Below are 17,021 nucleotides of genomic sequence, written 5' to 3' on the forward strand. Positions count from 1 at the left end.
ACTGTATTTGGTCTTGCCTAAAAGGACTGTAACTTATCAATGTTGATTGCAAAACTTCTGAGGTCTTTGAACGGTTGTAAATTTGATAATCACAGAGCTCTCACAGGAAAATGATTCTTAAATGGTTGTAGATAGCGAGTGATACTGTAGTTTTATTGCAGTATAGATAGCGAACTGTAACCACTCTGCTTTCCTTTCCTGCCTTACACTGAAGCTGTCTTCGGACAACAAGGTAAAGCGCACCATATTCCACATTCTCATGCCCACAGATTCTGTTACATTATGTTGGAGGAGTCATTTCATCACTATATTGTCTGCAGTGGCTTTATCGGTCTTCCAGCAGGAGGTTGCTTCATGTGTGTGTTGCACAATGTTGCATGGCTAGTAGGGAAAGCTGCTGAAAGAAATGGCCCACACTTAAATCACTTTAATTACCCGTCATCAGGATGGTTTATGATCGAACGGAAAAAACGGCTTCGCTCAACAAACTTCCTCCTTTTGAATAATGCACAAGTTATGTGCATCATTCAAACAATGTTAGATTTAGATAAGAAGGTTTAAGTACGGGATAGTGCAAAGATAGTAGGTCAAATTTGCTAAATAATAATCATAAAAAATAGTTTATATTATATTATTTTATATTATATTTAGTGCTGGGCAATGATTAATTGCAATTAACCGCATCCAAAATAAATGTTTTTGTTTATATAATGTATGTGTGTGTGCTGTGTATATTTATTATTATTTATATTTATATAAAATATTTATATGTATATATTTATATTATATATATATATATATATATATATATATATATATATATATATATATATATATATATATATATATATATATATATATATATATATATATATATATATATATATATATATATACACACAGTACACACACACACATATTATGTACACAAAAACTTTTATTTTGATGCGATTAATCGCAATTAATCATTGCCCAGAACTAGATATTATTTTATATTATTATTGAGTATTTTAAATATCTTCTTTCTTTCTTTCTTTCTTTTTAATTTATAATTTAGCAATTCAATTAAAGATATCCAGTTTGCTTTTTTAAAATTGTTTTGTCTGAACTTTGTCATTTTTTTTTATTTGTAATATTTGCTTAGTGTTTGTTATATTTATATAATAATATCTAAATCTAAATGGAAATTGATACCTAATTTTTAAAATTTTTTTAATTCATTTATAATTTATCATCAATACAATTAAAGATATTCCTTGCTTTTTTCAAATAATTTTCAGTGAACTTTTTCCTTTTTCTGCTTTCTTTTTTTTATATACTATCTTAGTGTTTCTTAGACTTTTTGTCCCTTTAGAATATTTTTTTACAACATTTATTTAACATTTATTTATTTGTGTAACATTTAGGGAGCTTCAGTGAAACTTTTTTTTTTTTTTTTGTTAATGAAAATATACAGCAGTTATTTTCCAACAAATGCCAAAAAAAACCCAATGTTGTTTTCTTTGGTCAGGCTCACGCACTAGGCAGCGGTCGTGCGGTACGTCATCAAACTACATATTACTGATACTAACACTGGGTGTCAAGGGGCATAAAAGCCGATATGAGTCTCTTATTCTGTAGTTCACAAGACATGATTTATTATTAGAGTATTTATTATTTAAAGTATTAGAGTATTAAGTATTAGAGATATGTAATGGCTTTTATGTGTGCTTGAATCAGTGTGACCTTTAAGGTTGGGTAAGGACTAGTCCTGGGGCGCCGTGCATTGTTTTAGCACAGAGCATGAACATTTCTACTCATCCTTATATGCAAATTTTGCATACAAGACCTGACCTATAGAGGTGAAACTTGCATAACATAAACAGACAGTTTACCATTCCTCATTAATGAATTAAATGTACAGCTCTGTCTCCATTGACATTGTGTTGTGGGTTTTGTTGTGCATTGTGTTTGGCAGAAGGTGTAACCATTATCCTGAACTAGCATGTAATGGTTTTTCCATCCCTCATTCTTGGGTGAGACAGCATGGCATGTTTAAATATGCAGTGTATACTTGGGCATGTTTGTGAAAGTGATATGTTGTTTCAGGAGGAGTTCTGCTACCCCGTCGAGTGCCTGACTTTGACCGTAGAGGAGGTGATGCATATCAGACAGGTTCTTGTTAAAGCAGAGCTGGAGAAGTTCCAGCAGTATAAAGATGTCTATAATGCGCTAAAGAAAGGAAAGGTAAATTCACTCTTCACATTCACTGCCTGCTCTACATGTATAGCACTATATACATTAGCCCAAGCTTATGTTTTGGGATTGTCTTCATGTTTGGAACACATGATGCCTAAAAATGTCTATATAGGCAGCCCACTAGGTTTTGAACATGCTTGGTGTGTGTAAGTGTGTATGTAAGTGTTTCATTGTGTAACCCTTCCTCTCAGCTTTGCTTCTCATGTCGGACAAAGAAGTTTTCGCTCTTCACCTGGTCCTACACCTGCCAGTTCTGTAAGAGGTGGGTGGAGATTTTAATTTCAGACTTTATACATAGAAAATAAAGTGATGTTCAGTGGAATCATGTTTTTTCTTCTTTTATTCTCGCAGGCCTGTTTGTTCACAGTGCTGTAAGAAGGTAAATGTAACGTCTTCACCTTATGTTCACCAAGGCTGTATTTATTTGATCAAAAATACAGTAAGACTGTAAATATTATTACAATTTAAAATAATTTTTTTTGTATTTTAATGTTTTAAAATGTAATTTATTCCTGAGATGCAAAGCTGAATTTGTGCTGATTTGCTGCGTCTTTTATCATTATTATCAATGTTGAAAACAGTGCTGCTTAATATTTTTGATGAATAGAAAATTGAAATAAACAGCTTTTATTTGAAATATAAATCTTTTGTAACACTATAAACAATGACTTTTGATCAATTTAATGCATCCTTGCTTAATAAAAGTATTAATTTCTTGAAAAATAAATCTGATTGACCCCAAACCTTTGAACTGCAGTGTGCATTTTTCACTTTGCTTATGACCTCATATCCTCTCATCTCAGATGAAGTTGCCCTCCAAGCCCCATGCCAGCCTGCCCATCTCTTCTCTGGGCCCCAGCATCCTGCCCAAAAAGGAGTCTGCAGCGTCAGCCGCAACAGAAAAGCCCTCCTCCACATCCAGCCACAAGCGCCACAGCCTTCAGCGCACAATGTCCAGGTGAGCTTCACAAATGATGAGAGAGTCTGTATCATTTGTACCAGGATTCATAAGGGAGTTGCAGAGGGTTTGAGAGCATTAAAACAAGCGTTAATATTAACATTAAAATAAACAAATGAGACTGTTTGTGAGAACGTAGTGTTATTTTCACATTCACATAATTTCCAACATTTTTGTGGACAGAAATGTACGGCATTTCACCAGAATAAAAGCTTGAATTTCTTTTCTTTGAAAAGCTTGTTATTTTACTATCGAGATGCTATACAGTATTTTATTTTTTGAATCAATTTAAAAAAACAATTATTTTAATTTCAGTAATTTTGTGTGTTTGTTATTTGTCATTTTTATTAGGTTTTAAAAATATGTCTATATTTTTTTTAATTTCCATTTTAGTTGTAGTTATTTTAGTACATCAGAATAAACAAAGTAAAAAAGAGAAAGATTGCTTTGGCAACTATTTAAGTAAAATATTATATTACAATATTTATTATCAAATATTTCATTTCAGTTAACTTTATTTTAAAATAATAAAAATGATTTTATCATGGTTTTAAAAATGAAAAAATAAATAATAAAAATGTTATATTATCACGTTACTTTATTTTTTAATTTTTTTTTTTTTACACTACAGTTGTAATTCACAACGACAATGTTTCTTTCTTAATTTTTTATAATTAGAGATAAAACAAATATTATTATATATTATATTACATTTTAACTGGGTAGCTAAAGCACAAGAAGAGGATTGAGGTCACTTTAAAGTTCAGATACAAAGTTAAATGTTTATCATATCACAGTTGATATATGACAAAATAATTATCAAGTCACGCAGACCTTTATATGAATAACTTTCAAATAAAAACAATCAAATAAAACCCATACAAAAAAAGTTTTTCTTGCATTACTTGTTTTTACTTTACTTGCATCAGAGAACCATAAACATGTAATTGTGTCATTAAATTATTAAAATATTTACTTCAAATCAAATTGTGTTCTATAGGGTTCAGCTGACAAAAAAGTTTGTGAGCTCTTGATCTGTAGAATGTCTGCCAGTAAACTCATTTCTTGTGACGATTCCTCTCTCAGATCATCAAAGCACGCTGAGCTGGAGCTGCCGGAGCAGTTCACAGAGGACTGGAGCAGCATGGAGGTCTGCGTGGACTGCAAGAAGTTCATCAACGACATCATCAGCAACAGCAGGCGCAACCTGACCACCAAACGTGCCCGTCTGCACCGCAGGACCCACTCCGTCTACATGTCCAACACCAGTTCTTCCAACTACAAACCCTCAGAACGGACTATCAAAGAGGTTTAGCATCCAAAGTGTTTGGAACTGTCACGGTGTAGTCCCTCTGTTAAACGCTCCCGTTATACTGTTCTCACCTGTCGCTAAGGTGCCAGATGGTAATGCGCTTATGTTACATACTGTATGAAAAATACGGCCACTTTTGTTAGCTTTGTAACGTTCCTTCAATACCTCTTCTTTTCCATTTAAAAAGTGCCAGAGGTGAAGGAATAAAGCCGTCCCTCTTCCAGCATGAGCCCTTAAGCACCAGCCTTCTCAGGAAAAAGGTTTCTTCTGTGATTAAAGCTTTGGAATGTAGTTTAACACACTTTAAATTTACTTTGACCAGCTTTTCTCAAATTAATCTAAGTTGACACAGAATGAAATGACAGTGTGAAAAAAAAAAAAAAAAGATATCGCAAGGCTGCTTTAATCACTGAAAGGCACGAGGCCTGAATGTACATTTTTCAATGGAGCTCATGTATGTAAATAGTTGCTGAATGCTCAGCCTAAATGTAAATAGGCATCCAAACAGACTTATTTTCCCCTTTTAGGAAGCACTAGTCAATTGCTGAAAGACCAAGAGACTGTAGATTTATTCAGCCTCCACAACAATTCAAGATCAAGTCTTACCAAATGTTTTTCTTATTGTTTGTTAAAATTGCTGCTGTGATTGTGACATGGTCCAAACGAATGCCGTTTTAGATAATTACAGAAAGTACTTGCAGAGATAAATATATTTTTCCTGTCTGATGGCAGCGCTTTTGAGATTTTAGTCAAAGATGAGGGTCAAAAAAATGTTTTTTAAGAGCGGATGCTGAAAGCTGTAGTGTTTCTTAAAGGAGTGATCGGCTGTGCCAAACAAATCTCCACTATCTGAGCAATATGTGTCTTGGACCTGGTGTACATAGTCAGTAACATTTACCGGAGATGGTGACGGCCCAAAGGGGGAAGCCAGTTCTCTCTTTTATATAGGAAGTGACTTTTGTAGGATATGTTTATGTACATGCTGTATATCCGAATCTCATCTGATCCACTTATCTATTCAAATAGGCTCTATTGTTATAACGTTATGATTTATATTATTAATAATAATAATTTTATTTTTCAGTGTCAAATGTTACTTTCTTTTCATGTTCACTCAACAACTAAAAATATTTTGTTATTTTTCAGCTGCACATTTATTTTGATGTCTTAACTTTGTAAATTAATTTATAATATTATTAATTACCCGTTTTGTGCAATGAAACACCCCAGGAGACTTTAAATATGAAGGTACTGAAGTCATGTCAGGGTTTTTGGAAGGATTGTTTATTGTCTTAATAAATAAATAAATAAATAAAAAATAAATAAATAAATAAAACACACTTAGAAATAGACATGCACTGCAATGGTATACAGGCCTGTTCTTTTGTTTTGTGCTAAACTGACTGTACTGCCTTCCTCTGAAGAATGATTTGTGTGCATGATGAAATCTATGATTTTTTTAAATAAGAACCAAATTGCCAATAAATAAAGCATCAAATTTGAGTATTTGAAATTGCATTTGATTTTATTACACGTTCCTCATCAGAATTGCGTTGATATGCCAATGAAGAATTTTGTGCTTACATTTATCTCATATGATGAAGATAACATTACTAGGATATATTAAACATTTAAATTAGATACCATAAAAGAAAAATAATAGGTCTATCATCTGTGAGGATGTTAATGACACCGGCAAATTAACATTAATTTTGCAAATTATGAGATGCATTTAATCTTCAAAACAATTCAAACTTATCTGCATATTCATGCCTTAATATGTAGCCTTTAATAATAGCCACATAATGTTTTTGTGACAAACCTATGGAGGAATAGACCCAGGTTAATGTCGTATTTCATTTAAAACAAGGCTTAGAAGTACAGTGCGTTTAATGGATTATACTGTTGTTTAACAACACAGTGGGACAAAACAGTGCAAAATTGAAAAAAATCAAACCTTTTACTCAGACAAATGAAACTACATTTATGTATCTTATATGTACTAAGCTACTGAGCTATGCTTTGATACCACCTCCCAACTTTCTCTTTTTCTAACAAAATGTGCTTTTGACCTTGGACTGTGTAATAAAATTTCAACTTTCTTTAACAGCATTCAAGATGTTTTTAACATTTCAAAACACATTCTCATGTTAGCGGACAGATTACACTTTCACATGTGACCAACAATTCCTCAACAAATATAAAATATCATAATGAAATATTATCAAAAGATTCCTCTGACAGAGTTGACACATCTGACGGTGGTGACGAAAACCTGAATTTGTAGTCTTTTTAACGATAAAATACATTGAATCAATCAATTACTGTATTAAAACAAACAACAGTGAGTATGTTATTGTTTATAAAGCCTTTAAGAGTCACATTTAAGTATTTTGATATATTATTGGAACACAAAATCTGACGGTGGTGACAAATTTGGCATTCCTTTCACAAAACAAATGGAGTTCATGTAATAGCCATTTTGTTTTTTTCTGTTGATGCTAGATGCTAATGGAACCTGCTTCAGGAGAATAAAATGATCTAAATATTTCAAATAATTTCCTCTGAAATTGGAAGATGGTGTTGACATATTGTGGTTGTGGCACAGGAAATATTAACATTAGGATTTAAAATATTCTAAAACTATAAAACTGATCAGAGCCTGTCTGACAGTGCTGTGGCACGGGGGTCCTTTAGAGTGACAGCTGCCCCTGATATTCCCTGATTTTATTACATTTTAATGAATGTCTGACAGTGTTGACAAAAAGTGGGGACACAACTTTGAAACCTTATGAAACATGCATGTATCACTGAAAAATAACCTTGCTTTGATATGAGATATTATTAAGGGTTACTTTTGGTAAAACAAGACATTTTTATCCATTTTATAGCATATGAATGATTGAACCCTTCTCTGTGGACACACTGTTTTAAATGTAATGAGAAGACAAGTGTCACAGATTTCACATAATAATGATAAAATTAAATTCAAGGGGATAATTGTGTTAAATACATTCTATTATTAATCCCCATAACATTTACGATTGAAAATATGTTTTAAACCTGATAGCAGTTTCAACTGCTGGACATGTTTTGTCCCATGTCTCAAGAATGACCGATTATGCAGATGACAAAAGTTGTGGTTTTAAGTTCTGAGCTTTGAATATGACTTAATCTAGTACTTTGATACAGTGTGTCATTGTAAAAACCATAGTCTATCCCTCATAATCTCGTTTTTACCCGCGTTAAATTCAACATGGCGTCTAACCTGAAGCCTGTTGTAGCTACTGTTTCTGGGGTCTTTGGACGTTTGGCCAAACTAAAGATTTTGACTTATGATTTTGACATTTGACTGTCTAAATAGAAGTGAATGCTTGTCCCAAACTAGTGGGAAAGAGACAGAACTGTAATTCTCCTCTAGAGGGCAGAAAAACATCACTTTCAACGGCTGACTAAAACTTCTGGCAAATTCTACATTTCTTAAACGGTTGCATCATGCATCGTTCTGTAACTAAATATCGTTTTAGTAATTAAAAATCTCTCTCTAAATTCTCTCTAAAAACCCTCTCTAAATCTAAATAAATCTCAGTTTTGAACAAAATAATGATTTGTAGTCCATGTTTTTTTCTGCACATGTTGTGTGGTAAACACAACTGTAGAGGGCAACAAACCACTTTCTAAATGTGACAAAATGCTTCATTGTGCACTTTGACCCTGCTTGTGGCTCCTTTTCCATTACATGAGCATAACATTGTGAAAATTTTAAAATACAGATTTTTTCTTTCGTTTCAGGTATGCATAGCAATACTCATGAGGTTCAGATCAGAAACACAATTGCACAACGTAATATGTCCAAAACACAGCACATAAGTACTTAAAGTCTCAATATTTTACTTTAGATGTTTCTACTTCAAATAAAAAAACACCACTTATCAATAAACTTCTTAAGACTTGTTTCAAAAAGCCTAATTACATAGATCATGTCGACGTATTTGCAAACAAACACATTCCCACTGAGGTTCAGCTGAAATGGTCTTAATGGGAGTGGACTGTATACTGAGATGATAGTGGCGAAACAAGCCTGTCCTGCAGTCTGATTGGTGGTTCCCATAACAACAGTTGTCAAGGGCTAGCTACGCTTGAGGGGTGTACTTTCTGTCTAAAAGCTTGGGGCTAAGTTAGTGGTGAGTTTTAGCTCCAGACCAGCTGTGCTTCCGATTATGCCGCCTCTCCTGCGGTCAGGCCCCTTTGTTATGCTCAGTATGTAGCTGTTTACTTCTTGTTGTGTCCTGTAAATGACAAAGTGCAGCGAAAACTAAGCTGAATCGATCAGTTTTAGAAATGAATAGCTTAGAAACCCTTCGATATTTCTTTCATTCAGTAGTGCAATTCAATAGAAAAACAGAGATGTCTTATATACCTCATTTTTGGTTTAATCATCAAAGGTAAAGTCACCAGGCACAAAGTAAACCGTTTCCCAGCAGCATTAAATACTATGAGGCAATGGACATCTTGGCTGAATCTCTATCCACTGGTCCTTTGTATCTTAAGTGATGTCAAGGCTCTTCAAGCCCATATCTTTTATTTGATAATGGAGTTTGCGGACAAAACAACCTCTTCAAACCGTAAGCACTGCACTTTGAGATCAACATAATACAGCAAACACAAATCATTGCAAACAAGCACTTCCTGTTCTTTCAGAAGCCATGATTTCATTTTTATCATCAAAGCTTTTTTGCTACCAAGGGGAAATATGAAATAAAATACATGGCCAAAAGTATGTGGACACCACAATTCATTCATTTACTGTGTGTTTGTATACACTTTTCCCCTATTTATTATGTTTGATGATCTCTATTCAGTTTTCTTAAAATATTAATTGTCTTTATGCCTTTTGCAAGACATTCATGCTTTTCATCTTCAGAAAGATCTTTCTTGCATGAGAACTGTGATTTACTTAGGGATTTTCATTTAGCCTACATAAGAACTGACAAGCTATTTTTTTTTATCTAAAATAAATAAATACATTTAAAAAAAATCATGTGAAATAAAACAAACACTTTCTTTGAAAAACTAAAATATGTTTATTAATTATTATTAATAATAATGTTTATTTTACTGAAATCCTACTGAAAGGTCACTTACATAATTTGGAACACAGTGTGTGTGTGTGTGTGTGTGTGTGTATGTATGCATGTATATTAATTGCAATTATAATTATATAAGCCTAATTACCTAGTTCATTTTGTCCACTGACCAAGTTTTATTACAAATATAGACCTTTTTGTCATCAGACAAAAAATAAAACAAATAAAATAAAATAAATCAAGCAATATATTCTGGTCATGGAAAAGGCTCAGAAGGTAATTGTCAACTAGCAGCTTCAGGTAAAAATGAAACATAATTTTAATTAATCACATTTAATTATAGTTCAGTTCAGTATTAAGTTTGAATCAGTGTGTGAAAATGATATATACCCGGATCACAGACATGCGCTGTCAATAACCCTGTTAGTGTTATGGATTAATAGTGGATTAACTTTTCACAGACTGTAATGTTGTATTTCTGCAATAATTAACCCAGTAATTAGTTGTTGTTAATATATATATATATATATATATATATATATATATAGTAATCAACATTTGAAGTGGATCAAAAAAGTTAATCAAAGTTGTCCGATAAGATAAAAACGCATTTTGATTTTAGGTTTTAGGACAAATTTGATGAAAGGTTTTGATCCACTTCAAATGTTGACTAATGTATTTTTAATTGTTTTTTTTTTAAATAATTTTTAATATATGATAAAAATTCCTAACTACACTTTGTGTTATATGGCCCTCACGATACAAAAAAAAAAAAGCACAGTTACAAGGGGCTTTCTAAAGTTGGATAGTTAATTGTTGAAATATGGTAGTTTATTGGTTCTCAAACAGGACCTAGAGGACCTATAGACCAGTGCTTTTGAACCCTGGTCCTGGTTATTGCTAGAAGGGATATAGCTGTGGCTAGAAAGTAAGAATAAAATAAATTTGCTACCTATTAGATTGTGTTTCATTAACTTCTATACCTAGCCCAACCCTAAACCTATCCCAAATACAGTAATTATTGTTGTTCCATGTGACAAAAATTACACAATATTAATGTGCGAATGCCCAGTAGCCGCAGCTGTATCCCATCTAGCCTTAAGCCCTGGTCCTGGGGAGCCACCGCTCTGCTGGTATTGTCTCACTTATTAAACACACCTGATTCAGATCACCAGCTCATTAGGCGAAAGCTCCATGAATTCAGCTTAGTGTGTCAAATAAGGGAGACATACAAATTGTATAGAGCAGAATTGAAAACCACTGACCCAGGCAAACCTCCAGAGGGCCAACAATAAGTCTCAAACTTATTTATATTTAATTACGTTAACTTGCTAAAATGCTAAGAGGTGCTTCTCAGCTTAGATAGGAGGGTCTTCGAATGCTGTCTCAAACAAAGGGGGAACTTGGCGTCAAAAAGGTTGAGAACCACTACTGTTTTTTTTTTGTTTTTTGTTTTTTTTAATTATTATTTTGCTGATGGAGCAATTGGAAATCCAAAAAGCATATTTGATTTGAATATAATCACCCTTGTACATCTATAAAAGTTTACCCCAGTTAATTTCCACGTTCCAAACCCCCGAAATGGGTTCATTGTCATGCTGGAACAGAAAAGGGCCCCATACTGAAAATGTTCATCTCAGCAGATTGCATGGCTGTATGCTTGATTTTATGCATCTGTTAGATATGTGTGTAGCAGGAATAGTAAACAATGTTAATTAGAAGCAGGTGTCCACATACTTTTAGCATGCATGGTACATCAAGCATTTCATGATCCATTAGGTTCGTTTTTGGCCTTCGTTAATTACATAGAACTGACCACACACCACAGCTCTCAGGGAATGTTCTCTTCACTTCACCAATTACTTCATCAAACAGTCATGTCCTTATGCTTAGATTTTACACTGGCTAAAAAGATTGCCATATCTCCTGGATTCCAATTAAATTCATGCTAACAAGGCACTATTGACTAAAATTTGGCTGCTCAAGCCGTTCTGAGAGAAGGAGATCATGATGAGAAACATCTGTCTGAAGATTTTCGGGTCACAGTTCTGCGGGGACAGCTGTACATTGCATAAGTCTGCCGTTTTGCTCTGAGGTCCTGGGCTCACTCCCTGAGGTCCACTGTGACACTTGCAATTGCCAGCTCAAATCTCTTTTGATTTAAGACGGCACAGATGCTGGCGAGCACCAGCAGCATACCATCAAAGCCACAGCTGAGATGTACTCAACCCACAAACGAATGCAACCTTCCTCAGATGGTTTCCAGTCTCAGCTGTGGCCCCATATTTCTCATTTCCCTTAATGAGCAGGGGAGCGAACGGGACGCCCAAGCAGAGATGTTGCACTCTCTGAGCAGTCATGGTGGGTTGGGGCGGTTGGGGCGGTTGGAGACGCAGATCAGCGACAGTGAACCGTGATCAAACAGTTTGTACGGTAACGATCCTTTAGACGTCCACACGTCTGTTTTAGGGTCATAGCACTCAAAGCAGTCTGAGTCTTCGATAACATCATGACCGTTGAGGAAACGTCCTCCGGTCACATAGAGTTTGTTATTGATGACTGTGGCCGCATGATGCATCCTTCTCTCCTTCATGTTGGTGCACTTCACAAATTTATTAGCTTTGGTGTCATAGGCAATCACTCTTCTTGTGTATCCTAAAAATAAACAGAAATTTAATTAATGTATCAACTCATCAAATGATGCATAATGTTTCTTGGTTGGATTACTGTGTGATCCTAGCAAGGGGCAAGATTTTCCCCTTGATTTTCCTCTTGACTTTAATCTTGACAACAGCATTTGTCAGATTTATGAACAGATTAGCTTTGAGGTTTTTATGTCTATTTGTTAACTTGTTCATGACATTTAGATTTGTAGGGTAGAACTGTTGAATTTATGTAATAATTTAAAATTAAAATTTTAAACATCATCATTATAGGCCAAGTGAGTGGAACCATTCAATCTAAAATCATAGTCTATTCAACTGACCCTTTGCAGGGAGCTTGATTGACAGGCGATCTGACCATTCATAACGCAGAATCTGCCATTTTTGTCCGACAAACAAATTAGACAGGAGAGTAGATTAACTTTGGTGGACTTAAACTTGAAAAATGGTGTATTGAGTCTTTCCACAGTTAAAATAAAATACTTTCAGATGTTCATTCACGTTTATTTCATGCTTTAAGTAAATATGAAAAGATGATTGGTCCACATGCCGCTTGAACTGAGGCGCTACTGTGATCTGTCAGGACACATTAAAGAGCCACAAAATGGTATTTATTAATTTAATTTATTACAAAATTACAAAATTTAAAAGCTGAGACTTTGTTTCATACCAAAAGTAACCTGCTCTGTCTTGTCTGTCGGCGCATTTTCAATGTTCTCTTTGCTCCGCAATGTATTTTTCACTGTGAGAGCGGCATGACTTGTCGGACGTATCAACAGTAACTAAGGGGGGTGGGTCTTTGCGAAGGGTCAATTAACTAACTAAATCCAGCACCCACTAGGGGGCATCACCAAACTTCCAAGGCATCTTCAAGATGACTTAAAATGATTTAAAAAAAGACCAAAAAAAATCCAAAACAACTATTTCTTATTTTTTAATTCACCTACTCAACAACTGCTTTTTCCTTTTGAAGAACCATAGTCCCATAGTTTTAAATATCAGATTGTCCATATTCTTTCTTACAGTTTAACCCACCTCCAACAATATAAATCTTGTCTTCTATCACAGCAGCAGGTGCGCAGACGTTCTTCACTGTCCTGGTTTCCAGTCTAGACCACAAGTTGCGGGAGATGTGATAAACCTTGGGGAGACAAAATGCATTTGTCATGTGGGATCATACCTTGAGCAAAGCACAGATCATATTCTCTGAACGACATTTGTTACCTGTATTTGTCTCACTGGATTCTGCAAGGCATCCTCGCCTCCAAACACGTAAATCCTCTGATCGTTGGCTGCGACTGCAGGGTGTAGGACTGCTGTGGGCATCGGCGCCATGGCCTCCCACTGATTGAACATACTGTTGTAGCGCTCCACCGTATTTGAGATCTGCTTATCCGGCCCTATTCCACCAAGAGCGAAGATGAAATGTAGGTAGGAGACGCACTGATGGGCGTAACGTGGCTCCAGCATAGGCTCGGCGGTCCTCCACTGGTTGGTCTTCAATGAGAGAGTATAAACTGTGGCGCTAACCGCACTGTCTCCGGATACCAGACTAAGACTGAGGCCACCAACCACGTACAGAATGCTATGAATACACACATACGCCGCTTTGTAGAGTCGCAGAGGTAGTTTGGCGAGCCACTGCCACCGTTGTGTCCGTTCGTCGTAGAGAAGCGCCTCTCGAGATGTCTGTTCATTGTTCTTGCGGCCTCCAACCACCACCAGAGTCTCACGGCATGTGTAGCGACGTGGTGTGGTCCAAAGAGGCTTCAGCTCTTGAGTGCATTTGGCGCTTACGGAAAACATCAGACGTCGCACAGACTCGATGATCTCCGTGCACAGCGTAGACGACTGGACGAGTGGATCGTTGGCGATAAACTGGAAGAGGTACGTTGGATGGATGTACCTCAAACGGACTTTCTTAAAGAGGTCATGAATGGCTCCTCGCCGGGAAAAGGGGTCATGGTGGATCCAAGCAAGTAACGTCTCGAAAACCTGCTCTTCCTCCGCGCACAGTCGGTCGTCCTCCAGGTAACACATTAGCTCAGGAAGGGAAAGTTCGCAGAAGTCCTCAGAAGCAGCTACGTCTGAGAAACACCGCACAGCCATTTCTTTGGCTCTCTCCTTGAGGCTTTCGCAGTGAAGGATCTCTGAGAGCCGGATCATGCTCAGGCAGTTTTCCGGATTGAGCTGATCCTGTAGGAAGGTGGAGCAGGCCTCGAAGAGCCTCCCGTAATGCAGCATGGAGGCTGCCTGCATCAGGGGCAGCACCAGCTCCATGGTGATGGTGATGGTACCAGTATAGATGTAATCCACAACACATTCGATGACCTCCGATGCAATGCCTTTCAGGTCCACTCTAGCCTGGCTACTCTCCCGGAAGTTGCTGCAGAACATGGCTCGAAAGTATGGGCTACTGGAAACCAAGACGTTCCTGTGGCATGGGATCTCCTTGTCTTCGGTGCACAAGATCACATCGGTGAAGATCTGCTCCTGTCTCAGTATGTTCAACTGAAACAGGAGGTGAGCAGGGAGCTCTTGGTCCTTGAATGGAAAGATCTCTGTTGATGTACTAGCCATGCTGCAAAAGGAAAGGATTGAGAGTTTACTGGCAAATTACAGTTGAGTCACAGTGAGTAAGAAGTTACGGTTTGCTGTTGTCATGGCCACCACACAACCTTTCCTCCCTTTCCTTGCTCCCTCTCTCTATTTTATCACCCCTGATGCTTAGCGCCAGGCCACAACGTTCTATTCCAGTGTCCCTTAAATCATTTTAATGCTTCCATGTGCAGAGCTTGGCTACATTTCCCTTTCAAAGCTAAGTTTATCAACGCCGTTGTATCACTTGCCAGCTGTTTCTGATCCCCTCGGTAGGTTTGCCCTTGACAGCCTAACCATTTAGACGAGGACATTTCATGGGGCTATTATCAACGCTAAGTCGTCTAATCACCCCAGAGACAGCTACTGATTTTATTTCACTGCAGATCACATGGGCCTGTCTGACGTCTATTTTGGGAGGCTAATTGTTTTTTTCTTATTATTAAACACCATTCTGAGACACCACAACAAGGCTAAAAGTATTCCCCAAAGATAAAAGATACCATATCATATTTCAGTGGCACTTATTTAAAATAGACAGCAAACTCTCAGTCGTCAGTGCAGTTGTGAAAACGACAGTAACAACAACTGCCGTAAGAGAATCTGAATAAATAAGGATTTCACTATCTTGACTCTGTAATTTTGCTAGATCATAACATGTAACTGCTTAGTAGTATTATTAAAATCTTGCATTGCATTACCAGGACAATTCAGAAGAGGTAAACTACTTTTTTTTTTTTTTTTTTTTTTTAAAGTAAATGCTCTATCAGAATTCACAATCTATACAATAAAGCATTTCTTCAAATAAATCTTGTTTTGTATATATTTTTAAAGTAGCTCTTGAACTCACCTGTTTGTTCTTTACACTCAAGTTGACGAGTCTGACCCGAATCAGGCACAGTTTAGCAGGATAAAAGCAAATACATTTCTCCCAGATTTCTCTCTCAAAGACGACACAGTCAAAAGTGGCATGGAGAAAGACATGAGGTCTCAAGTTTGGAGTTTGCCATGAGGTCGCTGTGTACATTCCAGTTACCTAGAATAGTCTGGAGGGCTGCTGTCGTCCAGGGCTCACATGTGACCCTCCCCTTGTTTGTTCCCACAGTGGTAGGCCATGCACCATGCATTTTGTGTGTTTTCTATGGCAGTGACAGAGAACCCAGCTTATCCGGAGGACAGAGGAAGGGGTTGAGGGCTTGTGTACACCCCTTGGCAGGCTTGTGTAACCCAGGAAGCTGGTAAATATAGTGCAGTGCTGATGGCTAGGATGAGTACGGTGAACAGCTGAACTGTTAGGCCCGGTTACCTTGCTTTGCCTCTTGCTTGAGACAATAAGGAAAAAAACAATACAGACTGCTATTTATCTGCCACCTATGAATTTGCACATTCACCCTTCAGAATTGTAAACATTTTGTTTTTCAAATCAAGCTCGAAGTCAAGTAAAGTTTTTTTACTTTTCATTTGTGTTATCAATTTATCTAGTTTCACAGACTTTATGTTACATAGAGACCTAACATATCTTTTTATATATTTCTGTCAGTGTCCTATAGTGAAAGATTGGCAATTAATTGCTTTTTTGTAAGTATAATGCAGTCAACATAAAAGAAAATGAAAAGGGCGGCAAAAGCATGGCAAATGAAAGAGATAAAAAAATCAGATGAACTGAACTCTAGATACTAGTACATATAATTCTTACAGCCCTATCATCAGCTGCATGCTGGGAGAAGATGAATTACTGTCATGTTTAGATTGCTGGAGAGAGAAAGAAAAACAAACATGCATCTAGGCAGATTATATGACAGTCCCAGAATGCCACGGAGTCTGGAATGTCAGCAAGGGAGCATCATCTTTAGTAATGTCACCTGTTCCCTTTGATGTACACAGCTGTGTTTGCTTTGCCTACTGCACTGCTTTCCTACCTAGTGGCTTGTAATAGGTGTGGTTAAAGCATTGATCAAAACAGAACAGAACATATTTGTATGAAAGACTTGACAGTGATACAGTTTTTTATAATAAGGTGTGGGCAAAGATTTAGCATACGAGTTTCAATTTGTGCTATCACAGCTTATTTTGGTTACACCCCCACTACATTTGAATGCAATGCGTTTTGATGTTTGGTCTGCAGCGATGCCTGATTCGTGAATGAATCGTTCATTTGAGTCGGA

The 17,021-nt window shown here is 36.4% G+C and overlaps 2 protein-coding genes across 6 annotated transcripts in view; one reads left to right on the forward strand and one right to left on the reverse strand.

The window, feature by feature from the left end:
* The window catches only part of spire1a (spire-type actin nucleation factor 1a), a 43,807-nt gene extending 37,980 nt beyond the window's left edge, over nt 1-5,827 (forward strand). For 2 of the 5 annotated variants that reach the window (XM_058754109.1, XM_058754112.1), the window contains 7 exons: nt 215-232; nt 1,511-1,537; nt 2,089-2,226; nt 2,430-2,500; nt 2,590-2,617; nt 3,042-3,196; nt 4,283-5,827. In XM_058754109.1, the coding sequence (XP_058610092.1) occupies nt 215-232; nt 1,511-1,537; nt 2,089-2,226; nt 2,430-2,500; nt 2,590-2,617; nt 3,042-3,196; nt 4,283-4,511 (666 nt within the window). In that variant the 3' untranslated portion in view covers nt 4,512-5,827. The remainder of the gene's footprint in view (nt 1-214; nt 233-1,510; nt 1,538-2,088; nt 2,227-2,429; nt 2,501-2,589; nt 2,618-3,041; nt 3,197-4,282) is intronic. The other 3 variants (XM_058754111.1, XM_058754113.1, XM_058754110.1) reach the window with 2 other exon arrangements.
* Nucleotides 5,828-10,253: 4,426 nt separating this feature from the next.
* Nucleotides 10,254-16,938, reverse strand: klhl38a (kelch-like family member 38a). The gene is made up of 4 exons (XM_058753975.1): nt 15,707-16,938; nt 13,483-14,839; nt 13,294-13,399; nt 10,254-12,250 (listed from the first exon to the last, which is right to left on the reverse strand). Exons 2-4 carry the CDS (start codon nt 14,836-14,838, stop codon nt 11,952-11,954), a joined length of 1,761 nt encoding a protein of 586 aa, XP_058609958.1. The 5' UTR covers nt 14,839; nt 15,707-16,938; the 3' UTR covers nt 10,254-11,951.
* Nucleotides 16,939-17,021: the final 83 nt, after the last annotated feature.

This window comes from Onychostoma macrolepis, chromosome 19 (assembly GCF_012432095.1).
Source record: "Onychostoma macrolepis isolate SWU-2019 chromosome 19, ASM1243209v1, whole genome shotgun sequence".
Classification (NCBI taxonomy): Eukaryota; Metazoa; Chordata; class Actinopteri; order Cypriniformes; family Cyprinidae; genus Onychostoma; species Onychostoma macrolepis.

Bases quoted from the DNA above. Each gene is read 5' to 3' on its own strand.
- klhl38a (XM_058753975.1), bottom strand. From the start codon at position 14,838: ATGGCTAGTACATCAACAGAGATCTTTCCATTCAAGGACCAAGAGCTC. The intron at 13,400-13,482 runs GTAACAAATGTC...TGTCTCCCCAAG, and splicing joins ATCCAGTGAGACAAATACAG to GTTTATCACATCTCCCGCAA. The intron at 12,251-13,293 runs GTGGGTTAAACT...GTTTATTTTTAG, and splicing joins CAAGATTTATATTGTTGGAG to GATACACAAGAAGAGTGATT.